This window comes from Colossoma macropomum, unplaced genomic scaffold (assembly GCF_904425465.1).
Source record: "Colossoma macropomum unplaced genomic scaffold, Colossoma_macropomum, whole genome shotgun sequence".
Lineage (NCBI taxonomy): Eukaryota > Metazoa > Chordata > Actinopteri > Characiformes > Serrasalmidae > Colossoma > Colossoma macropomum.
The window spans coordinates 19,171,505-19,199,150 of NW_023494790.1; the positions used below are offsets into that span (position 1 = coordinate 19,171,505).

At 39.7% G+C, this 27,646-nt stretch overlaps 1 protein-coding gene across 1 annotated transcript; it reads left to right on the plus strand.

Moving 5' to 3' along the window:
- The first annotated feature begins 323 nt into the window (after positions 1-323).
- abca5 (ATP-binding cassette, sub-family A (ABC1), member 5) lies at positions 324-27,292 on the plus strand. The gene is made up of 39 exons (XM_036572463.1): positions 324-336; positions 846-1,012; positions 3,885-4,074; positions 4,365-4,532; positions 4,644-4,741; positions 5,000-5,226; positions 5,506-5,647; positions 6,476-6,664; positions 7,487-7,634; positions 7,969-8,146; positions 8,611-8,669; positions 9,849-9,959; positions 10,353-10,528; positions 10,689-10,808; positions 10,935-11,073; positions 11,187-11,277; positions 11,772-11,911; positions 12,347-12,466; positions 13,226-13,427; positions 13,651-13,817; positions 14,065-14,192; positions 14,819-14,956; positions 15,091-15,204; positions 16,235-16,405; positions 16,943-17,056; positions 17,553-17,690; positions 17,954-18,019; positions 18,102-18,193; positions 19,292-19,415; positions 19,675-19,792; positions 19,894-19,985; positions 20,088-20,263; positions 20,451-20,526; positions 20,701-20,795; positions 21,306-21,425; positions 22,815-22,967; positions 23,051-23,130; positions 23,228-23,283; positions 23,426-27,292. The coding sequence occupies exons 1-39, from the start codon at positions 324-326 to the stop codon at positions 23,564-23,566; spliced, it is 5,037 nt and encodes a 1,678-aa protein (XP_036428356.1). The 3' UTR covers positions 23,567-27,292.
- Positions 27,293-27,646: the final 354 nt, after the last annotated feature.

The following is a 27,646-nucleotide window of genomic DNA, read 5'->3' on the forward strand; positions in this document are numbered from 1 at the left end:
AAGGAGATGAAGCTCGCAAACCTCCAGCCCTTACCCACCTACGTGGTTGAGGCCAGGGTCACTGGCAGGCATGAACAACCAATGAAAACCAAGCATCTAACCCCGGCGAGAACGCGGGCTCCTGATTGGCCAGCGTCACAGACCGCCGTTGCCAACGCTGTTAGCTTTAGCTTAGCTTGATGTCTGTGTGTGCTTGTGTATGTGTACGTATTTCATTTACTGGCAGTGCTGAAAAGGAAGACGAAGCAGAAGATACCATGCCCAGCATTTAAAACATTACATTTTGACAAAGTAAACGCCTCCTAGGAGAAAGACATGCCTTAATGTATTTCATACGTAAGTCCGTTTCTTGTGACTGACAGTTTAACGTAGAGTACAGTTTGTTTTTGTCGTTAGCTCGCGTTAGCTAGCATTGGCAGCTAACAACCACCTAGCTTAGTTTGTGAACAGTGCGCGGCGTATGTGACTTGCTAGCTGGCGTATCTCTTTCAAAGAAGTATAACAAGTTTAATAAATACATAAATGCTGTACATTACGTTTTATTTAGTACAGCATCGCAAAATGCGTGAAAGCAGCCTAACTGCGGTTCCTCAGCCAACAGCACTGGTATTGGCAGTAGGGCTATGCGGTTAATGAATTCTCCCTGTCTGGCGAACAGCTAAGTTAAGTAGAAATACTAAAATTGTGCTAACTAGGGAAGTGGTTTAGTGTCTGAAATTGACTTTCGAATACTGTGGTTGTCCACACCGGTGCGGCGGCCACTGCAGGTGCGGGCTGAACAACTTTTGCGCCACTTTTCTTTTTCACGCTCGCTAGTTTTGATATCTCTGTCGTTGCTTGTGCAGCTGTGTCCAACGTCGAGGTGCGAGCTCGTCCCTGTCCAAGCCTGTTGAAGCATGCAACAAGAATGCAGCCCCTAAACAGAAGAGATGCTGGAGTCTGGCATCAAACGAGGAGCCTGTTGTACAAAAATCTGCTGATCAAATGGAGAACCAAGCAACAAAGTCTGCAGGTGCATTTTTGTGCATTTTTTTTTTTGCAAAGTCCTTGAGATGTGAGCTCTTTACTGTATATCAGAGTTTGTTTATCCATTATCCTTGTGAAATCCTCCTTACGGTTTGGGAACAACATATGAGTACCCTGAACTGTGCTCTTAACATGCATCGTATTTCTTAAGTTGTTTTATTTCTTGATGTGTAGTTAGTTCAGCCTTTGTTCCTTACTTGGCCACTTGCAGTAAACATGTAGCCTAAAGGGGAATTCTACAGATTTTTAAACATTTTTTTGGTTAATTGAGATGTTAACAAAGTTAAGAGTGTTTTGATGTGAAATGGTGCGTCATAGAGAAACGTACCAACTCAGATTCTTTATAATGGTGGTGATGGGAGTATTTCACAAAGCAGTATTTCTTAGTTTAACCAGAAAATGTAAGCCTGCAATCAAACTTAACTAATAGGAGAAGAAGGGACATTCCTATTAGACAGTATTGAACTTAAATTGGGCTTAAATTGTCTGACTAACTGGGACATCTTGCTTTGTGAAATACCCCTCAGGGGTCATGATGTTTACGACATGAATATAGTAATTTTATTTGCATTTTTAATTTTAATTACTATCCAAAGTGACTAGTGTACCCTTAAGTCTTCTGAGTTGTTTAATGTAATGCTGGTAATAGACAAATAATGGTAAAAGAAAGAATAAGATTCCTTTGCCTTTTAGTACTCTGGATGTATTTCTAAATACATTTTAGGCCAAAAACTTATCTCAGAACTAATACAAGGCAATGTCTCAGACATCAGGCAATGTATTTGTAACCATTGCATGTTTCAAATTTCTGTAAGGTAGCTTTTAGAGGTTTTAGAATCTGGTTCCTATCACCACCACTGTGAATAGTTCTGAATTGGCAGTTTCCTCTGGAATGGAGCATTTCATATCAAACCACTCTGAATGATTATTGACACCTTAGTGGTTTATTTATGCAGAAATCTATGGAATTCCTTTTTAATGTTGTCAGCGTTAGCTTTTCATGGCCACTAGCCACATACTAATGTTAAGTTCATGACTTAAAGACCTTCACTTGATCAATTTAATGGAAAAAAATAATCTTGGGAGCAGCATTCTAGACAAGCTTAGGAACAAGGAATAAGACGTTCTATATAATTTTGAATTTTCAATGTATTTATTTATGAGGGATGGAAGCTTTTCATTCTCTTACGTAGTCATTCATGATCTCATTGGCTGCTAAAGGGGAAGATATCTGTGAAGTCAGTATCACTGCATATTGTGATATTTCTGATGACATATATTTTAACAAAGAGAAACTCTTAACGCCCAGGCATATAAAAGACTGTGCCCAGGAGAACCTTTGCTCAGTCTTCTGATTCTGAAGGCATAGTGCTCTATTCTGTAAGATTGCCATTGCCATTGTGGGCTGTTCTCACAGCACAGCAGGGTTGCTGGTCTCACCTTTGATATTGGAAAGGGTGAGAAAAATTAAATATCTCCAGGCATTTCTTTCTGTTTTTTTGTCTCTTGGTAGGGGTCATGCATTTTTTATTTTAACTTAAGTTGCTGTAATGCATATTTAATGCATCTCCCTGTTTCATGCATGTTTCCTGGGGGGAGTATCTGAAAGCCTCATGGAATGAATAGGCTGTTAAGGAAATGGGCGCCCTCTTTAATAACACATCTATAGCTGCCAGTAATATCCATGTGCATTTAAAGTTGCACTTCCAGTGTTGCTGTCACTGTCCGTATTGTGATGCAATCCTCTTTCCACTAGTTATTAATAGGACTAAATGGGAAAAAGTGCAGCATGTTATACAATGCTCTCTGTTGGACCTCTTGCCAACAAGTGCCTCCTAAACTTTATTGATTTTATGGAGGATGATGTGCTGGAAATATTTGTGACTCCTGAGTATTTTGAAAACTTTATCTGTGTGGGTCCGAATTGCTCATTGGCATCCAACAATGTGTCCTTGTTCTTATCTTGACTTATGTACATAGCTGCCCAAGGTGTGTTTTTAGATCCAGCAGCATTGCAAATGGTTTGAGTTTAATGCTTAGAGAGTTTAGATGTCCCTGTAGTTGGAATTCTACCATTTACCAGTTGAACGTTTACATAAACAAGGCTTGATAAATGTTTATCCTTTTAAAACTGACGCTGTAGATGCAAGGCTCAGTGATGTAAAGACACTTGTGTGCAGTGATGCTAGTGAAGGCAACCTAAAATAATTTTGTAAAAGAGTAAATATGGTCCTCCCCATTTGAATCTTCTACAGTTATGCTATGACTTGAGCATCTGGTTGATTTCAGTCAGACTAGTAAAGTTGTACAGATGTCCAGACACACTTGGCCGACAGCACTGTACTTATTTTACGCCACAGCTTGTACAAACAAACTGTTATTACATGTTTGGTTCAGACAAGTAAGGTGGGCTAGTTCTAAGTAAAATGCCTTTATTTAAAATGGTGGTATATCGATTTAGTTTCTGTAGTATTTCGTTTACATTTAGGTGACAACTTGATTGCCTTCAAATACTGCTTCTGCTCTGTACAAAAGGCCTTACATGATGAATGCAAAAGACAATGGATAGCCAGTATTAAAAAGAAAAAAAAAATTGTACAGTTTCTTGTTTTGCTCTGTAATCATGTACAACTGCAATATGCAGAGCAACATAAAATAAATTCAAATTAAAACAATTAAATATATTAGAATTAATTAATGCGTAACGGAACTTGCTTAATAGAAAATCATTTTTGATAGAATGATGGCGGCATGTAGAGCTATTATTGTTATTTATTAGCGTTGTGTTGTCTCTTCAGTTCTTTTTTTTTTTTTTGGTTTATCTCTCTCTTTTTCTTTTTCTTTGTCTCTATGTGTAGGAGTTGATCCTTCCTCTGCTCCTTTTGGGCCTCCTTATTCTCATCAGTACCCTGAATCCTCACATCTCGTATGGCAGTATCAGTACTACTGAGCTAGAAGATGATGCATACCTATCACTTAAAGGCCTGGGTTACACCCCGATTACAAATGTCACCAGTCAGATTATGGAGGAAGTGGCACAAGAGCTACGTAAGTCTGATGGATCATTCTCTGTTCTAAGGCACAGTGCCGTGCAGATGGTTTTGCTTTAGCAAGAGGAGCATTGCTTCGATCAGTATAATAATTGGTCAACAGGCAACATTCCCCTATACCAAGATTTGACCAATACCTAATTTGACTGTACTGGAAACATGAACTAAGCCTAACCATGCATCACATCTTGCTGCAACCTCTCAGCAGAAATGAAACTGTTTTTTGCCCAGAGGAAATTGAAAGCATCTTTTCTGCTTATGCATATATTTATGCATTTGTTCTTTCAGATATGCAAGACCGCTTAGAGATGTTCTCTACTGAGGAAGACCTGGAGAATGCCAGCCTCTATGAACCCCTAGGCTATGTGGGAGTGGTGTTTCTTGATAACATGTCCTACCGGCTACGGTTCCCCTACAACCAGCTTCCTCCACCTAGTGACTACACTGAGTCCATAGGTAAAAACAACAGAGGAAAGAAGTATTACTGTATTGTAGAGTCTTGTTGTTGAAGAAGAAGAAGAAGAAAAATGATATTTGGAATCTTTAATGAGTCTCCCCATCCCTCAGCAAACTGCTACGCCAACTATTTGAACTGCCGTGCAGCTAACTACTGGTACTCTGGTTTCATACGCTTGCAGTCACTGATTGACGCTGCTATCATCCAGGTAAGGATGGCAGAAATATTACATGTGTGTATATTTAGTTTGAGTATATGCACATGTAACTACCTCCTTTTTAATGAACATTCTCCCATTATTGAAATCAGATCTCTATGTTGACAACAAAAGTTAGTGTTACTACTTTCATTTTCAGCCTTTAGAAATGTATAAAGGTTTTCTCATTGATGCATGAAGAACACTATTCCAAGCAAACTAGTTAAAGTAGGATGAATGCACAGACCATCTTTACTTTGTCTGGTGCAGATGCAGACGAAGCGTTCAGTGTGGAGAGAGCTGAATGTACGTGTGGTGATGATGGGTCACCCAGGCTCAGTGGAGGTCCAGAAGTTCCCACATGCACTCATCTCAATCTATCTGGTGCTGGCCTTCACGCCATTCGTCTCTTTCCTCATTGTCAATGTTGCGGCTGAGAAGGAGCACCGGCTTAAAGACACAATGAGCATGATGGGGCTGTATGACACAGCTTTTTGGTAGGTGTGGCGACTGATGGGGCTAGAATAGTTATTGATAAGGATTATTGTAAAGAGCTTTTTGACTTAATGTTTTCTTTAATGTAAGGCTCTACCAGTGTAATCAGAAAGCTTTTGAAGCTTGTTTTCCAGTAAAGGAATGTTTTGTCTATTATTCAGCTTGTTGTGAAAATCTGGAGAGATGAGAGGGTTTGCTGAATTTTGCAGAATTATACAGTTGAGTTTTTGGAGATTGGTACGTGAATGTATTTGACTGTGGGTTTGTGTGTGTTTGCACAGGCTCTCATGGGGTCTTCTCTATGCCGCTCTGGTGACAACAATGTCTGTTCTTATGGCTGTTATCGCTACATGGACACCTCTATTCTCCAACAGCAACTTCCTTGTCATCTTCCTCCTAATCTTTCTCTATGGAATATCAACTGTAAGTCCTTAATTTGCTCTGTGTGTGTGTGTGTGTGTGTGTGTGTGTGTTGCAATAAACCTATAAGCAAAAATTATTTTAAACCAGTGATTTCCTGGAATACCTCTTCCTTACAGCTTAGCACTTTTTCTGCTCTAACACGCCCAGAGTGACTCTAAAAAGGCATGTTGATTCGTTGGTGCAGGTGTGCAGCAGGGAAAATACTAAAAGGTGCAGGGAGCCATTGACCTTGGCTCTTGCTTCATTTCTTGATCTAGTAGGAGTTACAGATTTGCAAAAGTTCTGTTTTTCGCTTTGTTCAATTTATACTTTTTAAATGTACATTTTCTAACCGTTTTCGGACACTTTCAGGTAACTGGCATGAGAACATTAGTTTGGCACTTGGTTCATTGTTCATATATTGTTCATTCATGCATACTTGAAAAGCATTTGTGTATGTACAACATTTGTGTAAGCTACATCCAAATGCTTATATGTCGCAGAAGCTATGGAATTTGTTTTCCGAACGGATGTCATCTTCAAAAACGTTATCTAAAACTTCTTATCATAAGTTCTGCATAAGAACCTTGGTTTAGCTAAAGCAAACATCAAGATGTGTGGATTTGCCCTTGCACTTTGTTCAAAACCCTTGAGGATTTAATTTGGTGCTTACGCAATGTCTGAGAAACCTCTCTTGTTGTAAATGCAGAGATTTGCTTTCCTAAGCCACAAGGGGCTTAAAAGAAAATTACTTGTATCTGCATTATTTATTCTCATTATCTTTTATCAGTTGGGTCTTTTTGAACTTTGGACAACACAGATCACAGCAATGTTTTTGTGTTCCCCCAGATTTTCTTTTCCTTCATGCTCACTCCTCTGTTTAAGAAGCCCAAGTTTGCGAGTACAATGGGCTCCATGCTGACGTTGGTTTTTGGCTGTCTGTCTCTGTTTACTGTGCTGATGAGGGATTTCCCCCAGCCAGCTGTCTGGGTGCTTTGTCTACTGTCCCCCAGTGCCTTCTCCATCGGCATTGCCCAGGTAACCTCTCACCAGTGCATTGTTATACTTCAAGAAGTCTATGCCAATTTAATAGTAGAAATGTAAGTTTCCAAAAAGTACAAAAACACAGTGTCCCTCTGTGACATGAGCCTTCATCAAGGAGAGTACTTGAGTTTTTTTTTTTTTGTCATAGGATATTCGCCTTTTTTCTGAAAGTATAAGTTATGAAGGACCAATTTGCTTTCAGGATAACATGTAGGTGAAATTCATCTGGTGTATAACAGTTGTTAGAAGGAGTATATGAACCCTTGAAATTGTTTGGATTTTTGTATAAATGTCTCCTAAAATGTTATCTGCTATTATTTAATCAATAACAATAAAGTTTGACAATATTTATATTATATTTATATTTATGGCATTTGGCAGACGCTCTTACCCAGAGCGACTTACAGTTTGTTAATTTTTACATAGGTAGGCAAAGGTAGTGCTAGGACTCTTGCCCAAGAACTCTTATTGGTATATTGTAGGGTGCTTGCCCAGGCGGGGATTGAACCCCAGTCTACTTCAGTAATTTCATGATGCATATTAGTGGCTGTTCTCTTATATTTGTTGTTAGAAACATTAGCTTTCGCTGACTGAACTGATCCGTTAACCATTTGTTAAATACAGAAGACATTATTATTATTATTATAATTATTATTATTCAGGCAAGTCCAGATGATTCACAGACCTTTTTCTGTCAAAGCAGCATGCACAAGAAAACCATTTTGTGTGGAATCGCTAGAAAAACCCTGTAAAAAAAATTTAAAACCCTGGCATTGCTATATGTTGTTGTAAAATCATTTTTGTATTTATGTGTAGGTGGTGTATCTGGAGGCCCAAGGAGATGGTGCTGTGTTCTCCACTCTGGCTAATGGCCCTCATGCACTGTATGTGCCGCTGCTGATGCTCTTCCTAGACTGCATCCTCTATCTGCTGCTCGCTGTTTATCTAGACCAGGTGATGCCAGGTAAGACTCAAAGCTACATCCCTTACTTCCGTCTTGAATAGTCCTCATCCTCCCACAAGCAGGACTTTTTAAAGTAATATACCTTACCGTTGTGGTTCAGTTCCAGGGGTTGGCAGAGGAGACTCAAAGCCACATTATTTGATGACAACCTATTATAACTTGTTTTGGAAATTAGGTTTTGATGTTTATTTGGGTGAAATAGTATGCCAATAATCAATGGAACAATAAATGTATTTTTAAGTATCAGTAGTCAATCAATCTGTGTGTAAATGTGCTTTGTGAAACCATCAGTCAATAAATCTTCACCTTTGTAATTTGTTTATTTTTCTTTTAGGGGAGTTTGGAATGAGGCGTTCTGTGATTTACTTCCTGAAGCCCTCCTATTGGTCGACACGCAGCAAGCGCTATGTGGAAGTGAGCTCTGTGTATGAGGTAGAGGTGAATGGAACTCCTACGGCTGATGAATCTGTGGAGCCTGTTTCTCCGGAGTTTAGAGGCAAAGAGGCGATCAGGTACCAGTTTAACCTTTTAAACCATTATCAGCAACCCACACTAAACAAACCTTACTAAACATACATGAAACCCCACATTTTATTTCAGTCTTTATAAAGCTTCTCCGTGATGTGAGGTAATGCAGATGTCAGATTTTGCTAATTTGCTACGACTTCATTCCCTGGGAGGGGGAAGTAAACACATAAATACATGTTTGGATGTTCTGCAGTAAAGTGCTCATGCCTTTTGGCTTATGGTAACTGATAAAGAGATTTGGTGAGCACTAGCTCTAGCTCTGTGTGCTGTGCTTAAATCCAACAAAGCCCTCAGAGATTGGGGCCAGTGCCACAGCATCTTTCTGAAAGACATGGCATGCTGCCAAAACTGTCATTTAATATCCATCGTGTGTGTGTGTGTGTGTGTGTGTGTGTGTGTGTTTGTGTGTGTGTGTGTGCGCGTGTGTGTTTTGTCCTGACCCACTCAGGATCTGTAACATCCGTAAAACCTATAAAGAGAAGGACAACACAGTGGAGGCACTAAGAGGTAGGGTCTTAGTTCATCACTCCTTTAATGTCTAAGTCTTTTCTTAAGTAAGTAAAAAAAAAAGAAAAAAAAGAAAAATATTTTAATGGTACACTTGGCAAGCCAGAACTGACCTGTATAGGAAGTGTTTCTCATGACCCACCAAATATTTTGTGAAGTCAAATAAGACAAACTCATCAAGAAAATCCTTAAGCTTTCAGCCCATTGTAGTGATTATTACTGTTCTTTCAGTCAGCAAATGCAATAATGAATGTAAAGGCCTGTATTATTACTCGGTTAGTGAGACTGTGAAATAATAAAAGGATGATAACACCTAATTTTTCTGTGTTTAAATGGAATCCACTCAGATCTTATTTCTGAGACGAACACGATCACGTGTCTAAAATTCAATCAGATCCATGTTGTCAGCTAGCTTGGTGTGCTAATCAGCTCTGTACTCTGATCACTGTTAATTAGGCTAAAGCAACCTAGATTTATGCCAGAACTAACATGACATGGCAGCAAAGCAGAACATATTTTGAGTGTTTTGTGCATGTTTCTACTGATGTAGCTTACAGTATAAAGCGAAAATAAAACCAAAGCTTTGAACATGGCGACCCCAACTGTTGTTCGTGCTACACTAGTCCTCCTCACTTTGATTGCACATGGCTGCAATGGCGAGTCCGCACTGACAACATAGGAGTGTTTTATGAGCATACATCAGTTGCTCAATCAGTTGCTCAACAGTCTATAATCATCATTATCTGATTCTCCTTTTCCTGGTGCACCATACATTTTCAATAGGACACAGATCTGGGCTGCAGGCAGGCCAGTCAAGCACACGCACTCTGTGTGTACAAAGCCACACTGTTGTAGCACATGCAGAGTGAGGCCTGGCATTGTCTTGCTTAAATAATCATGGACTTCCTGGGAATAGACATTGTTTTGAAGGCAGCATATGTGTCTCTGAAATCCCAATATACACCTCTGCATCAATGGTATATGTATATATGTGTTTGGGTGGTGTGTATATCTCTCAATCACTGGTATATACCATTGTGTGAACTCAGGTTCTTTTTGTTTTTACATGTGATGTGTGCCTGTCAAATATTATGACTCATTTTTGTTTTTATTAATATATAATAGCGTTATCACTTTTTTTTTTTTTAATAATTACAGAAAAACTGTGTTTGTTTTTAGGTTTGACTTTCGACATTTACGAGGGTCAAATCACAGCTTTGTTGGGTCACAGTGGAGCAGGGAAATCTACACTTATGAACATCCTATGTGGCATCTGTCCTCCAACAGAAGGTCTGGTTCTATCAGATCTTGGTCTGTTGTAAGATTATTTTGGTCTGAGCACAAAAGTTCAGTGCATATTGTAATGTTTTGAATTTTTTTGTTCATTTGAATTTTGCTAGTTGAGCATATTTAAGTGTTCCCAAATTTAATTAGTGAAATTATTGAAAATGCCTTCCAACCACTTGAGATCGTTGGTGAAACATGTTTAGTATTTTGTAATTCTAAAAAACATGCTGACTAACTTTCTGAGTACACAAGCCTGCTATTCAGCATTAAGGTCTCCTCTTATTTAAAATTAAGTATGTGTAAAGTACAGAGTTAACTGGTAGTTGTTATAAGCTGTCTTTGAGGTGCAAGATCTTTGTGTCATGTCAGATGTAATTGGTTGTGTTTTGACCCCAGGCTCTGCTACCATCTATGGCTCCCCGGTGGCTGAGATAGCGGATGGGGCTGAGATGAAGCAGCTTGTGGGGATCTGCCCCCAGTTCAACATAATCTTTGATGTGCTGACAGTAGAAGAGCACCTCAGGATCTTCGCAGCCATAAAAGGCATTCTGCCCTGTGATATTGATAGTGAGGTGAGAACATATCACCACTTGGTCTTCACAGCTTTGTCTCAAGAGAAGTGGATGTAGATGTGATCTGGTCACAGCAAAGCCAAAAAAATGGTCATGGTTACACTATCAGTTAATTTTATTCTGTGTGTTTTGAGGTAAGAATGTGCTTGTTTTTCCTCAGGTTAGGAAAGTTTTGAAGGATCTGGACTTGGAGAAGATCATGGATGCACAGGCCAAGAACCTGAGTGGAGGCCAGAAAAGGAAGCTGTCTGTGGGCATTGCCATTCTAGGAGATCCCAAGGTAGAGGACACTTGCTCAGCTGTGCAGTAATGTGGTTATCATTGATTGTCTTGTCTTAGTGGATTCATTCTTTGTTTGTTTGTATGTATGAATGTCTGCATGCATGTACCTGTGTGCATGCTTTAGATCCTGCTCCTTGATGAGCCCACAGCAGGCATGGACCCAGTGTCACGTCACCAGGTATGGTCTCTACTGAAGAGTCGACGAGCAGGCAGAGTTACTGTCCTCAGCACACACTATATGGATGAGGCAGACATACTTGCAGGTACACAACAGTCAAGCCCTCATTATTCTCTTGAACTGTCCCTCCCAACCCTGCCCAAACCATAACATCAATCATATTTTATTTTCCCTCTCTTCAACCTTCCTATTGCACAGATCGTAAAGCAGTCATCTCTCAAGGTCAGCTGAAATGTGTGGGCTCGTCTCTCTACCTCAAAACCAAGTGTGGAGTTGGATACCACCTCAGGTCAGTGTTTCATGCTATGTCATGCGCAGCTTAAGAATTACAGCTAAGGTATGATTTTTAAGGCATGGGTTAGTTGCCAGTTTGATCTAGAGATGTGAATATTCACCATTGCAACTTTTTGTAAATTTTGGCTTGAAAATGTTACACTTGCAATACAATACTTAAGATTCTTTTTTTTTATTTTGCATGAACTATTTGTATTTTAATTGTTGAATGCATAACTGCTGAATAACAGGTGTTTTTGATACTACACAGACCTCTTACTTTAGCACAGAAACTTGTTAATTTCAGTGTCTGGAATTGCATAAAAACATTAAAGGGCCAATATCATTCAACATAGTTAATGACTACTCCTTGATGTGGTGTCTAGATGTGTGATAAACAGCTCCTTTCAGCCCTCCTAAGGCGTGTGTGTGTGTGTGTGTGTGTTTGGAAAAGTGACAAGGTATCAAGATGCTGCCTTTTTTCTAAACGTGTGATTTCACTTTGTGTAGGATGTCTGTGGCTGAAGTCTGTGAGGTAGACAGCCTCGCTTCATTGGTCAAGCAACATGTTCCGAAGGCTCAGTTGTCACGGCAACAGGAGGCTGAGCTCACATTCACACTGCCTTTCGAAAGCATGGAAACATTTCCAGGTCTGGCTTCTGTTAACCTTCTGCTTTACCATCTGCTATAGACCAAACCGCCTTATGCTTGACTGAATAACAGTGTTCCTCGCAGTTTAGTAATGCTGACTAGTGAGTTTAGCATCATGGTGCTTCAGCACCATGCATAGTGTACACGATGTTTTGCTTGCATTACCAGGTCTGCAAATGTCTCAGGTTTGTGTAATGTATCTCATTATAATGAAAGGTAGAGACATATCTATTGATGTAAATCAGGTAAACAGTAGATGTTCTTAATGTTTTAATTTCCACCAAGAGAGAGAAACTACTTGGTCACAAAAAGACACAAGTGATCAGTCTGCTATTATTGTCCTTCTGTTTTGTCGTTGGTGATGTTTGTTGCTCTGTTATGAGATGTGCTTGGTTGAATATGGGAAAAAAATGCCTCTCTTATCTTGCATTTAGGGCTTTTTGCTGAGCTGGACTGTAGGCCCGATCTGGGCATCATTAACTATGGTGTTTCCATGACTACGTTAGAAGATGTGTTTTTACGTCTGGAGGCGGAAGCTGAAGTGGACCAAGCAGGTAAGACATGCACACCCTCCTTTAGAGCAGTGGGTTTTACACCTTCTATACCTTTAACACTGTCGGAGCAGTGATTTATTTCTTATGTGATTCTTTTCTGCACATTAAGAGGTGCAGATTTTAAATTGAAGCAAAAAATATCATCTCTGCTTTGCATCAGCCGACATTGTGAGTTCAGGTATTGGAACCAGTATTGTGGTTTGGTTAGGATTAGTGTATCCCTGCTCTAAAATTTGCTCTAAAATGAGTCGGGGTGATGCCACACTTACAAAAGTGGCAAAAGTGTTGTTAAGCTCTTTTCATGGCCAGTTCATTTTCTAAAGTCTGCATCAGAACTTGGGTTTTTGTAATATTGTATCTTTTTCTTTTGGCTCGGTTGGTTTCACACTGCTGTGGCTAAAGTGCACCAGATTACACATGCTGACGTTTCTATATTGATCAGATTGTTTTGTCGGTAAGCCTAGTGCTTTAAAAAGTGGTGGGTTAAATGCCTGCTTGCCCCCATGGTTCCAGCAGCCCTGACATGAAGCAGTAGCCTCTTATTCCTGTGATTAGGTTTATGATCCATTGGAAGAGTGATTTTGTAGAGTATAAACCCAGTTATTCTTAAAAAAATCTCACTGTAAAGTGTGTTGTTGGATCAATTCTTTTTGCCACGTAGTGTTGTGACAGGCTTGCAAAGCACAAAACCTGATCCTTTCAGATGCTTTACAAACTCTGTACGAGTTTGACCTGAACTTGTCTCTTGTTCTGTTTCAGACTACAGTGTATTTAACCAGGACAAGGTGGAAGAGGAAGGTGATGCATCTTCTCTGGACGACATGGACCAGAGGCTGCTGACCTTCTCAGAGAGCAGGCAGGATGCAGTGAAGGGCCATGCCCTGTGGAGGCAGCAATTCAGCACTGTAGCCTGGCTCCATATGCTCAACCTGCAGAGAGAGAGGAAACCCATCATCTATAAGTGAGTGCAGGCAGTTCGTAACAGAAAAGTATCTTATTTTGCAGTAGCAATTACTTTTAAATATTAAATGAGTTTTTTTTTTTCCCCTGTATTCCCTTTTGAGTCATACTATTGTCTTTTTTTCTCTCTCTCCCTGTTTTTTCATTTTTCTTTTCTCTCTCTTTTTCTCTCTCTCGCGCACTCCTGCGCACTCTCTCTTATTAATTTCTTGTTCATACATCAGTGTGACGCTATTCCTGGTCTTCTTGACTGCGGTGCTGGTTCTTTCACTGGCTACAGGGAATATTCAGATCCACTCCCCTGACAGACAGTTCCAGCCGATCTACCTGCTCCACCGAAACGAAGCCCCTCGCAAATATGCCACCAGCTTGCTCGTGCTGAACTCGTCTGGTCTGTCTGCTTTCTTGGATAGAAGGGTCTTTTATTGATTTCAGAAAGGCAGGACAGGCAGACTATTTAATGATCAATTGAACAATATTTTTGCCCTATTTGTAGATAATGTTTAATTAAAGTTATTAATTACAAAATGTGGTAACATAATTTGCATAATGCTGACTTGCCATTGCTAGCCTTTATTTATTTGCTAGTTGAGTTTTTTGGGTTAAGCTTTCCTTTCATCTTGCATCCTCTCTGGTAGACTCTGATATATCAGGCTTTGTTCATACTCTGGAAGCTCAGGACATTAAGGTGGAAATGATGAGGAAACCGGACTACATGTCTGCTGCACCTCACAGTGCTGCTGTCAATGTAACAGGCTCCAGTAAGGTGAGTCACACTTAAAACACGCTCCATAGCAACTCGCCCAGCAACAGACTGCTTTTGCTTCGAACAGCTTCAGTGTGGATCAGTTGAAAATTTTAGGTAGATTTTGTTCCATGTAAAGATCCAGGTTCAGGGTTTCACTTAAAACTGCTATTTGTGAAGCACTTAATAACTTTAGAGATGTCAACTTTAGTGTATCCATAAAAGGATCTCATTTACCTCTGACTCTTATCTTGACTTGTGTTTGCAGATTAAATAAGCCAGTTAATGCATTCAAGTGTGGGTGGGAAGCATATTAAGTTGGAGTGAGGTGGAGCTGCTAAATGGAGCTCTTGATCCTCTCAGGCTGAGAGCTGTAGAGCAGTACGGCTTTGCTTGTGTATCTGTGGCTAAGAGTTCTTATCTGTGTAGTGGCCCTTGGATCTCTGAGCTGGAGGCCGAGCTGGGAGGAGAGGCAGAATGATGCAGAATTTGAATCCCTCTTAGCCTCTTTCACACATGCTTCTAATGTTCTCATCCTACTCTGTTTCTCTTTTCTGTTTGTGTTTATGTGCCTTGGTCCTCATTTGAAGTAAGTGATAAACTAGTAAATATTTCTCTGTCGTGTGTGTGTCTCTCTCTCTCTGTAGGGTTTTAGTTACATTTTAGCCTTCAACAGCACCACAGTGCACTCTCTGCCAATGGTGGTGAATGTGCTTAGTAATGCCCTGCTCAGAGGCTTCAATGGTACTGGGCATATCAGCACCTGGTCCAAACCCTTTGACTATGTGAGTCTTGCAGAATTCCTCTAAATTCACACTGTTATCCATATCTTCATTAATATTATGATGGAAAGGAAGTAGTGGTTCAGTATGTGTAGTTTTAAAGTACAAAATGATTATTCTGTTCATTTGTATCCTAGCAAATTCCAGACTCGACGTCTTATGCTCTAGTTTACATTGAGGCTGTGATACTGGGTATGCTGGCAGCTGGCATGCCAGCCTATTTTGCAATGGACCACACGCGAGATCGAGAGGTAATCATATATGTAGAGATGCTTATAAGCCATATATTGATTTCACGTTCAGTACTGTGCAAAACTGACAGACCATACTTAATTTTATTTCTAGTCAAAACGGCCATTAAGTACCAGTTATTAATTTTTTATGTATTTTAGATATTATATGCAAGATAATCCATTTGCATAAAGCATGGCATAGTCAAAGGAAAATACATGAGTAAGTGCGAAAACTAAGTGTAAAAAAACAGAACTGTTGTTCATAAACGTTTATTAAAAAATAAAAAAAAAAGACAAAATGGAGACCACCAAAACTATCACAATCAGATAAACAGTACTTAAAGCTTTCATCTTGAGAGATGGGAGGAAATCCAAACACCATTGTTGGTTTAGATCTGAAAAATCTGTAAGTGTTTCTGTATGTCCTTCCACTATAAAGACAATGCTGTGTGTCTGAAAGGACGTGTAGCTGTCAGTAAGCTGTTACTGAGAAAAGGAAGAAAATTTGCAAATCAAACAAAGAAGCTGCTTGTGTTTTGAGAATAAGGAACTGGCCACCCCAGAGCCCAAACCTCAACGTCACATATTGTGTCTGAATATGGGATTACTTGAAGTGTGAAAAGCAGAAAACGCAACCAACTTCTAAGAATGATCTTTGGAGGTTTGGAAAAATGTCCCTTCTTTGAAACAAATGGAAGCTGTAACAAAGGAAAAGGAAGACCCACTAAATACTGAAGAAATCCATTGTATCTAGTTGTAGAGCCTTTGTGTAATTTTCTGCTTAATATATGAAACTGAACAAGGAATAACTTGAACTTAATGATTGTTTTGACTGGATATTAAATAAACAGTGGTCTCTGACTTTTGGACAGTACTGTATTGTTTAGCTTTGACATTATTCATGCCATCTGGTGGCATTTCTTTCTTTGCTTTTTTCAGTGGAATGTAATTTAGTGTAACGGGTTGTTATCTGCATACCGATTCAGTGATTGTGATGGCAAAAGAGTTGAGTGTGACAAAAGTAGGATATCTTTTGCGCTTATTTTAGATAAAGTGTCGTTCAACGCTGAGGATTTCTGGTATGGTGCCATCTGCGTACTGGTGTGGGCAGGCTGCTGTAGATATCCCTTTCTACTACCTCATCCTCATCTGCATGACAAGCACGTTGTTCGCTTTCCACTCCACAAACCTGCTGTCCAACAGCAACATCATGTCTGTGGTGAGGGAAACTACACACACACGATACACATGTATTCATTTAACTTTATTGATCCCAAAGAGAAATTGCAGTGTTACAGCAGCAAGACATATAATAGCACATAAACTTACATATATTAGGCAGAAATAAAAAAGTAGGCACAAGTTAGAGTAAAGTATGAGAGAGTAGGAATAGAAGTATATCTATTTGCATATTTACATAGCAGATAAGACAGATTTATTGTATTTATATTAGCTGGTATTGTGCTCTACACACGAAATGCCACTAATATTTAGCCTTATTTTAAAATGAGTCTTGACGTTTGTTGACTAGCCGTCGTCATTACAAACGTAGCAATACGCACAGGTGCCCAAACACATGCTTATGTCTACAACTTTGTATCAATCTGCACCACTACAGTATTTGTTTTGTTGTTTACTGTGTTTTATTTGCAGTCTCATAGCTCTTATAGAATGCACAGCCCACATACTGCATGAGCAAACATACTGGATCTTGTATATGCTGAAGCTCATGTCTATCTGTGCTGTTTGTCTTCAGATTCTCTGCCTAATAGGATTTGGCCCCGCCATGATCCTCTTCACCTATTGCGTCTCATTCATGTTTGCCAAAGTCCAGAGCAACAGAGACTTTTTCTCTGTCGTCTCTATGATGGTGAGTCACAGCCTGAGAAATCGCCACAAACTGAGATCAACCTGTCAGTAAAAATAAGTGTCTGAAATAATGATTGATCAGGGATGAGCAGCTCTGTTGTAAGTTGGAGTTCAAAAAGATTGATGGATGCTTAAACTAGAGATGTACCGATGTGAGGATTTTGGTCCGATATCCAGTATTTTTCATGTATGCGTCTACTGATGCTTATACATAAACTTTTATAAAATGTAGAAACTAGGACTAGCTCCATCTGGATATGACTTACATAGAAGTGTAGCACTTTATTTGTTGAGGATTACAAATGCAGTAAAATGAATAAAATACAAAGATTTTAGCACTGGAGCCCAGCATTGCCTAATCTTCTAGAGTACAATACATCTGTCTGATGCCAGTACGATTGCGATGTCATTGTGCATGCCTAACTTAAACACTGAACTTCTTGGAAGTAATACTGCTGTGTAGTACTAAAACAGACTCTGTATGTATGGTGTCTCAGGTGTGTGTAGTCTCCGCCTCCATGGTCCAGCTGGCCTTTGTGAATGATAATCCTGGCCTGACACGCGCCCTACATAACACACTATGTTTCTTCAATCCATTATACCCCCTGATTGCCTGCCTCAACTGCATTACCAAGGTGAGCAGTTTGATATTATTCACAGTATTCATTCTTCAAATAATTAATTACATCAGATTCATCAGCCTGGACAATTCTGCATCAGAAAATCTGAAAGTCTGGGAAAAGTGACATGTTCATAAGAGACTGGTTAGGATTTGTATTTTGCACAGAAAGTAATATGGGTGGCCCTTAGGCTACCTTAGCCTGTAGTTTAAAATTGAGTTAATGTCATCTTGTGCTGTATGCATAATGGGAGATTTATTAAATATTTTATCTTTCAGGCCACCTTTCTTCTGTCTTTCCATGAGGAGTTCCTTTGGAAGAATCTACTTATTGCTGTTATAGCTGTGAGTTTCTCAGACTTTGCATATGTGTATGCATCTTACAGATATTTCATGATTTTGTTACTTTGTATAAATTGTTTTTCAGCCCTACCTCCAATGCATTCTGCTGCTCTTCTTGCTGCGGTGGTTAGAGATCCGCTATGGAGGCCAGACTATGAAGAATGACCAACTGTGCAGGTTAAAATAAAACACATCTCCTGCAATACCTATGTTACAGTCTCTGCCTCACAAGCTTGGGCTACCTATTTGTGTAACAAGAGTAACACTGTTATGTGCTTTCCTGTGACTCTCAGACACTCTGAGTGAGGAATGAGTGCTTTACGATGTGATCAGTATTTGCCATTTTGCCCATGGTGGGTGAATCTGTAGTGGAGAGTGCAAATCCAAAGAGATGTTTATTGGCAAAGGCAGGGTGTGGCAGCATGTTCTTAGTAAACAGAATCAAGAAAAATACACAACAGTCTGTTATCTTTCAACAACCTGTACAGACTGCAAACATGAATGCTTCTTTTTTGATGTGTTCTTTTTAATTACAAACTGAAAGAAAATGTGGCTTAAACCAGAAAAGAGTGTGAGGTGTTGGAAGTGATATATTTACTCACTGCAACGGATTACAGACTAATCAAGAACATGCTTACAGAATGTAAATTAGCCAATTAACAGTCTACACTTCAGAACAAGCATGCTTATTTGCTCATGGATGCTATGACTTACTACTTGGGTACTGAATGACACAGAATTTTTCAATGTAGCCCTAGCTATCATGCCACAGAGTATTATTTTTCCATGTGGGTTTTGGTTTGTGGCCATTCTGGCCCTTGCTGGCTATCTTTGTTATCAAAGAAGCAAGTCATATATAATTTAATGTAGATTTTTTGGAGTTGTGTGTCTGTCTAATACTGTCATGAAGTAATCTGAATTATCAAATTGCATCTATTGTTATGCCACTTATTTATCCGGATATTGAAAATGAGAATTTACCTCATGTAGTGGTGTAGAGTCCTAATTAGCATTTTTAGTACTTGTTTTTAGGATCCTTTTCAGTCTTACAAGCAACTGTAACTTACAATTTTGGGCTGTATTTAGCATGTCTAGGTAAAGTGCTCAGAAGAAACACCCCGTTTATGTAAACCATTTAAGGATGCCTAATATCAGTATGATGATGATGGGTGGGTGGGTGGGGTTGCTTGGGTGTTTGCTGAAGTCAATTAGGAAATCTACATTTTAAACCCCTTTAAAGTTTGCATTGCTGATTTTTGGCTCTTCTCTTTTTAGGATCTCTTCTAAAGCCAAGGGCAAAGTGCAGCGGAACCCAGAGGAAAACGAGGATGAGGATGAGGATATTCTGGTGGAGAAGGCTCGAGTGAAAGAGGCCCTTACTTGTCAGTGCTGTGAAGAGGTGGGCAGTATGATGCTTAATCCTGAACTTTTTCTCATACAACAGTCAAGCTGTACCATAAATTTCTAATGCCAGAGCTCTCCCGGTAGTGTGCCAAGTCGTACTGACTGCCCCAATATTAAATCAATAGTGATAAAGATGTTTCAGTCTTACTGTCTGAGCTCTGGTGACATTTGCACTTTACTTTTGATATACCTAAGTACTGTAGACATTGAAAAAGTACATTTGATGTAGACTGTCTCTCTTGTGGTGTGCTTAGAAACCTGTGGTGGTAGTGAGTAACTTGCGCAAGCAGTACTCTGGAAAGAAAGAAGGCTTCTCCCTTGGAAAGAGAAGAAAAGTGGCTGCTAAAAATATCTCCTTCTGTGTCCGAAAAGGTGGATGCATATTTTTTCTGACTTCCTGTACCATGCATGAAATGACCACCTAGTATTGTGCGTGCTAACCTAATGTTACCTCTCTTGTGGCTCTTGCTCAGGTGAGGTGCTGGGACTTCTGGGGCCTAATGGAGCAGGGAAGAGCACGATCATGCACATGCTCTCAGGAGACACAAATCCCACTGCAGGACAAGTGTGTACTACCAGCCTCTAATTTTTAATGGTCTCTAAAAGGGCTAAATAAAACACTTTTATACATACATACATTATCATGTATACACATCCTGTTTTGCAGATTTTGATGGGAGACTACAGCACAGAGTTCAGGCCAGTGGATAACCCACTTGAGCATGTAGGCTACTGCCCTCAGGTGAACCCTCTCTGGCCTAGGATCACCCTACAAGAGCACCTCCAGATCTATGCTGCCATTAAGGGCTTACGCCACAATGATGTACCAAACATCATCAGACGGTACCTCTATATCCTATATTAATGCTTAGAGAGAAAGAGGGCCTATATTCTTTTGAGAATATAGTTAAATGTCCCAGTGGAGACTCAGATATAGATCAGTATTCAACCTCTGATAAATATTGGTCTGTGAGTTTAGTTTGTGCACATGGAGAGAGACATTTATATGTGTGTCTTTGTGTGATCTTAGAGTGGTTAATGCACTGGAGTTAAAGGAGCATCTTCATAAACAGGCTAAAAACCTGTCTGCAGGCCTCAAGAGAAAGGTGAGACAAACACTAAAACTCAGCAAATCTGGTCCACAGATACATGTACTAGTATTTCTGTGTAGTAACATTTTCATGTTTGATTGTTGGTTTTGGTTTTTATGTTTGATCATGCCTCAGTAGAGCTCTCAATAACAGGATTTGCTTTTTTGTGTATTTGTTGTTTGTTTGCAGTTGTGCTTTGCTCTAAGCATGCTGGGGAATCCACAGATTGTGCTTCTTGATGAGCCCTCATCTGGTATGGACCCCAAATCTAAGCAGCGCATGTGGTAAGATTGTTTTGTACTACATTTTGTACTCAACCATCTATACTTCTATGTCTATTTGTCCATATAAAGGGTTCCCAGTCGGCACACTATGCACATTTTTGTGCTTTTCTCTAATTTAACTATGTATGCTTCTATAGCTATGATATATACTTCTATAGCTCTGAATATGTAGACAGTAGATGGCAATTCTCAGATGTCGTTTGATTTTTTTTCCCAAGCTTTATTACGTTGACTGGGTTTTTTGACAAACTGAATATGTGACTGGTCCAGTCAGACACTTATTGAAAATGAGTATGAAACCTGGTCAAAGGTTAATGTATCAGCACAGCCATTTCAGCAGATAATCACATGCACATAGCATGTCTGCTGAAAGCTCTAAATTAGGTAATGTAATCTAATTTGTGCATTAGGGTCTCCTGTTATTATAACCCATGCAATCAGTACACTTTCATAGAACACACCTCCTGCTTCACGTCTGCTCTAATATATTACAATTGTCCCTTGTGCCAGGAGAGCGATACGTGCTGCTTTTAAGAACAAACAGCGTGGTGCCATCTTGACCACTCACTACATGGAAGAGGCGGAAGCTGTGTGTGACCGAGTGGCCATCATGGTTTCTGGCCAGCTACGGTTAGTTCCGCTCTCCTCTCTGTCCGTCCGTCTGTGGCTATAAGTTTTGAGACTTGAGACACAAATTTTGGTTTTCACAAAGTTTGCTGCTTCAGTGTTTTTAGATCTTTTTGTCAGATGTTTTTATGGTATTCCGAAGTACAATTATGAGCATTTCAGACAAATACATCAAGTTTATGCAAAGACATATTTACAGTGTTGACCCTTCTTTTCAAGACTTCTGCAATTTGCCTTGGCATGCTGGATATCAGCTTCTGGGCCAAAGCCTGACTGAGGGCAACCCATTCTTGCCTAATCAGTGCTTGGAGTTATTACAATTTCTGTGTTTTTGTTTGTCCACCTGCTTTTTGAGGCTTGACAACTGGTTCTCATTGGGATTGAGATCTGGGGAGTTTCCTGGCCAAGAACCCAAAATTTCAATGTTTTGTTCACCGAGCCACTTAGTCATCACTTTTGCCTTGTGACATGGTGCTCCATCATGCTGGAAAAAGCATCGTTTATCACCAAATTGCTCCTTGATTGTTGGGAGTTGTTGTTCTTGAAGGATGTTTTGATACCATTCTTTATTCATGTGTTTTGAGGTAAAATTGTGAGTGAGCCCCACCCCCTTGGATGAGAAGCAACCCCACACATGAATGGTCTCACCTTTTATACTATTGGACAATTATTTTTCCAGATGTCCCAAACAGTCTGAAGGGGGCTTCATCAGAGAAGATAGCTTTACCCCAGTCCTCTGCAGTCCAATCCCTGTAGTTCCAGCGGAATGTCAGTCTGTCCTTGATGTTTTTCTTGGAGAGAAGTGGCTTCTTTGCTGCTCTTCTTGACACCAGGCCAACCTCCAAAAGCCTTCGCCTCACTGTGTATGCAGATGCACTCACACCTGCCTGCTGCCATTGCTGAGCAAGCTCTGTACTGGTGGTGACTTGATCCCGTAGCTGAATCCACTTTAGGAGGTAGTCCTGGCACTTGCTGGACTTTCTTGGGCGCCCATTGAAATGATGTTAGCAGGTCATTTTGTGGCAGGGCTGAAATGCAGTGGAAATGGGGTTTTTGTGATTAAGTTCATTTTCATGGCAAGGAATGACTTTGCAATTAATTGCAATTCATCTGATCACTCTTCCTTACAATCTAGAGTTAATGCAAATTGCCAACGTAAAAACTGAAGCAGCAAACTGCCAACATAAAAACTGAAGCAGCAAACTTTGTAAAAACCATAATTTATGTCAGTCTCAACTTTTGGCCACATCTATACAGTCACTTCCGAGCATATTATCAGCGTTCAGAATGCTCTGCACCAGTATTTTAGGTTGCTTAATGTGAATGTGTGCATGTGCCCCATAATGAAAAGATCTTTAAATTAAATTGAGTCCATAATTCATGTTTCTGCAGGTGCATTGGCTCCATCCAGCACCTAAAGGCTAAGTATGGTCGAGGCTATAGTCTTGAGATTAAGCTACGAGAAGAGCTCACAGGCCTCCAGCAGGTGGCACTACTGCACAAGGAGATACTAAGAATCTTCCCTCATGCTGCACGCCAGGAGAGGTGTGTATTGAGAACAGCATAGTGAAAGAGCATAATGTCTGTTTACTTCTGATAACCTTCCTTTGTTGCCTGTTGTGTTGCAGCTTTGCAACTCTGATGGTTTATAAGATTCCAATGGAGGATGTAAAATCACTGGCCCAGGCTTTCTCTCGGTTAGAGAGTGGTAAGTGCCCACAGAACACTAAATTTTAATACATAATAACTACTATTTTGTTCCTTTTATTTACTTTGACTTTACATGCACTCCTATCTCTGTGCAGCTAAGCAGAACTTCAACTTTGAAGAGTATAACTTTTCTCAGTGCACACTGGAGCAGGTTGGTGATGCTTTTCAATAATATATCACAACCCAGCAACTCTAGTCATGTCTTTGATTACATTAGAATTTAGATCAAATTTAGTTTTTTTTTTTCCTTATTTTTTGCGTGATCATGGGTTAATAGTGTGTACATATGTCAGGTTTTCATGGAGTTTGCTAAAGAGCAGGAGAATGAAGAGGAGGAAGTGGGCTCTCTCAGCACCACCTTCCAGTGGCAACGGCTCCGTCAGGATGGCCCAGCGTCCTTCAATCACACTGACAGCATTGTGCACCAGCTGTGAGCCCTTTCAGCTCTCTCTCTGTCTCTCTCGCTCCTTCCCTGTCTCTCTCCTTCTCTTTGTACATGTGCCACTCTCCTCACTCCAGATAATGAGTGCCCCCATACGAGGTGCACACTGATGAGGGTCCAAAGGCCCATGGAGTTGGCACAGGCACTGACACAGCCAGCATGATGGCATCATGTGTGTCTCAGCTGACTTACATTCTTTGTGGTATTTTTTTATTTTTTTTTTTTTCCATTTTTTTTGAGGAATTTTATTTTATTATTGAGATTCTCACCCAGTAGGAGATGCACTTTTATTTACTGGCCTTGGTGAACAGGTGTCTCAGTCTTACCTTCCTGCTGTTGTGATGACATGTGTTGAATCAATCACAAATGAAGAAAGAAACTCATGGAAAAGATCTCATGCCATCAGGAACCATGACGGAACCAAAGCATTGTGTCTGCAGCCTAACCACCCCAATGCTTGCTCACATCAACGCTGAAAAGGTGCTTTTGGTGTCTGTAGCATGAGATCTATTGCTAGATCTATTGTATATAGATATGGGACAAAGGAAGGAAATCAAGAAGTTTTCTTTTTGCTTGAGGATTTGTTGCATGTGCTTGACCCTTCCCAAGCACAGGGAGTTGCCGAGGGAGAAACATCATCTAGCTGCATTGCTCAGCCTTGAAGGTGGCATGGCCTCTTCAGAGTACCACAGCACAGCTGCTGAGATATACCAGCATGTGGAGACTCTCTGCTTCACAACCCCACCAATGGTGGCCTGCCACCCAGGCATGCTGAGCTTCCTCTGTCTCTGCTGCAACAGAGGAGCTCTCGGACTCCTCTCCTCAAACACCAGCACACGTTTCAGGCCCTGCAACCATGGCCAGCTCTCCAAAGACTAAGGCCTGATGATAAGGCATGGACCTGTACAGACCAGTAGGGTCTCAATGGCAAGAAAAAAATTTCACAAATATAAGAACTTTTCCCCCTCTTTGTCAGTGTCTTTGTCTGGCTGTCTTTTGTTTTGTTTTGTTTTGTTTTGTTTTTCCTTAATTTTAACTTGCGCGGTGGCCTTCCTTTGGAGGAGTTTAAATGTCCAAAATGATTGAGACAATAGCTTGAGAATGTAGTTCCCATGCACTCTGCTCTGACGCATGTAGCACTCCAGATCTATCAGAAACGGAAACACGGCCTCGAGGCAGTGCGGAAGACTTTGAAGTGAGAGGTCTCTTTCCTGTTTCCATTTTAATTATTTAAAAGGTGATTACTTGTGAGCAAGGCCTTGAACACATGATAGTAATATGATGCGGTTTTGTTTAGAAGTACTGTTTGTGTGTTTAAAGTTGTTTTATCATACTGTTGTAGCAAAGATTAAGTTCCTAAGAGCTTTACAGTGAAAAATTTACTTTTTAATGCGGGTTTGAATGCACCTTTTTTATGCTGCATATTAACAGTTTATCAGCTCTTTTCCCCTCTTTTTTGTTGAGTTTTTGGGAGTAATATAAGCATTTGGTAAGGAGGTAAGGGGGTTATGTGGTTAGTAGTGAGTTTTTGGCACATACCAAACACAACAAACACGACAGAATAAGACCATCTTCAGCTGACAAGTGACAGTTTAACAGACTGATGTACAATTCTAAAAACGTTCTAAAAAGGAGAACAAGCAGATTATTGCTAGATGTTATTCTTAAAGCTACTTGTGTTGCATCCAGATTGTTGTGGAGTTTGCAATAAAGTGTTAAACTTCATAAATCTTAATTCCTGTAGAAAATGTCTGCCTTGGTCTCCATGCATTTTGCCTCCACTGTATGTTGTAGAGAGGTATAGAGATGTCATGTTTCTGTCCAAGTTCTGACCTCCAGATGTGTTGCTAAAGCTCAGTTTACGATTTATACATTAGAGCTCTTAACTGAATTATTGTATCATACTTAATTTTGTAAATGGTGGGAAAGTTTCACTCCTATAGATACCACTTGTAACGTGATTAGCAGTAGAGTTACAGTACAAATTAATGTTACCGTTTTCATGTCCAGATTGCATTTTCTGGAATGGTTGTTGGATGGTTTAGATGATCCCCGTCAAACTCTGTTGCAACCGAATTCTGATTGGCCAGAATGAGCTTCAAGCTGTGAAACTCAACCAGTCCATTGTCCTCTATTGCACCTTGAATCTTGTCTAAAAGTCCTTGCTTTAGCCAGGTGGTCTCTTAAACAAGGTGCTGCTTAAAGATGTTGCGGGTTAATTTGCTTGTAGAAAATTGTTGATGTCTGTTTTGGCTTATTTAGGAGTTGCTAATCTTTTGTACATATTCAGTATTTTTCTCCTCACTACCCAATAAAAACAAACAGTTTTTGGGATACAGCTCTCCCTGAATGTGAGAAGAAGGAAGTAGTAACAGCTTGCTTGAACCAGTCCTCAAAAATTGTAATCTATGTGTTAAGGTGGTGCATTGTGTTGAATTTACTATGTCTGTATACTATATTTTATTTATACTAAATTTGGGTTTTGGAGGGCTTTTAAAATATTTATACTTAAAATATTTACACTTCACTAACTCCAGCTGCACATTACAGACTTTTGTCATTGAGTTCACCAATTTTATTTGTAACACTTTCTAAGAGGCAGCAAATTATTATTATTATTATTATTATTATTATTATTATTATTATGATAATTTTTTAAAACACTTTTCCCATAACACCAGGAGCAGTGTATTCAAAGCAGTGAGACCAATTCACATTAGAGAAGCTGTGTGCTTTTAGCATCTGCAAAAAATTATAATAAAATCAGTAATTTGATGTGAATGTGTTGGAGGTTGTTGGAATTGTTCTCCTTAGTGTGATAGTACTGCTTTTGTTTGTGAATTGAAGTGCATGGGAGTGGCGAGTTGCTATTTTTTACAAAATGAGCTTTATTTTTGCACAAATGTAGCCTCTTATACTGGTATGGTAGAACATCTCAGTGACATTGATTTTCCTTTCTTGAATTCAGGTTGGGTTGGGGTATGTCCAGTGAAATCTATCTTTAACTGAATTATTAATTTCCTCCAAAGTGCAATATATGATTACCTGTGTCTGTGTGGTCACTGCTTTCTGTAAATGGTGTTTCATGGCTAACTGCAATATCGGTGTTGTCACTTTTGTGAACTCAGAATTGTCTTGCAGTAAAATGTAGCCACTAATATGTAACCTTGTAGAATGCTTTTGCTTTGCACTCTCTTCATTTAGTGCCCAGGTCCTTGAGAAAAAAAAAAGAAATCGAGATTTTAAAAAAATTATTAGAAAATTTGTGATTGCACAATTTGGAAGCAAATTGAATGAATTTATCCACTGGCTGATCTGGTTCACTTTAATGCAAGGATTGCACAGAGATCAGGTTTTATTAGCCCTTTATTTTTAGAGCTCAGATTCAGTGATGCCTCATTGATCTCCTTAGGTTGGATAAAATAAAACTCGCAGTATTTATTTTTGAAGGTATGTGATATGTCTAACTGCTTCTGAACACTGGAGAAACATTTTTGTTTCTGTTGAATTGATTTGCTGTATTATGCAATCTTTTTAAGAAGTGTGCACTGTTTTTCTAGAAACTCTTGTTGTGCCATGTGAGCTGATGTGCTTGTTATTCATTTTGTGCTGGTTTACATTCACACATACACAGTCCATTTCCTCAACCCTTGTGTGTTGAAAAGCCCATCTATGTAAAGCATTTACCCCAGAGGATTGAAATAAAGAAATTTATGAAAACCCCACAGATTGTTTTTCCCCCTCACTTGCTTACAGTGTCTAAAGGTCATGGAAGAAAAAATGCTAAACGCTTCCTCCATTTAGCCTCTTTTGTCAGATTACAAAACTAAAGAATGATTCTGTTTTGTCCAGACAGAAGCCCATGTGCAGTAAATGTAAGGATATCTCGTCTAAGGCAGAGATGGGCAACCCCTGGTTTCATGGAGCTCTCGGACTAGTTACTGTAGCTCAGGCTCTTCCATGAAAACAAAGCTCATGCTGAGAGATCATGGATATCAGCTGTTTATGTTCATCAGTGGTTTAAAAGTTATGCACCATTAGGTAGTCAGTGTAACCTATACAGCCTTATAAG

Coding starts and splice junctions, on each gene's coding strand:
- abca5 (XM_036572463.1), top strand. Junction 11,074..11,186: donor TGAGGCAGACATACTTGCAG/GTACACAACAGT, acceptor CCTATTGCACAG/ATCGTAAAGCAGTCATCTCT. Junction 23,131..23,227: donor TTTCTCTCGGTTAGAGAGTG/GTAAGTGCCCAC, acceptor ATCTCTGTGCAG/CTAAGCAGAACTTCAACTTT.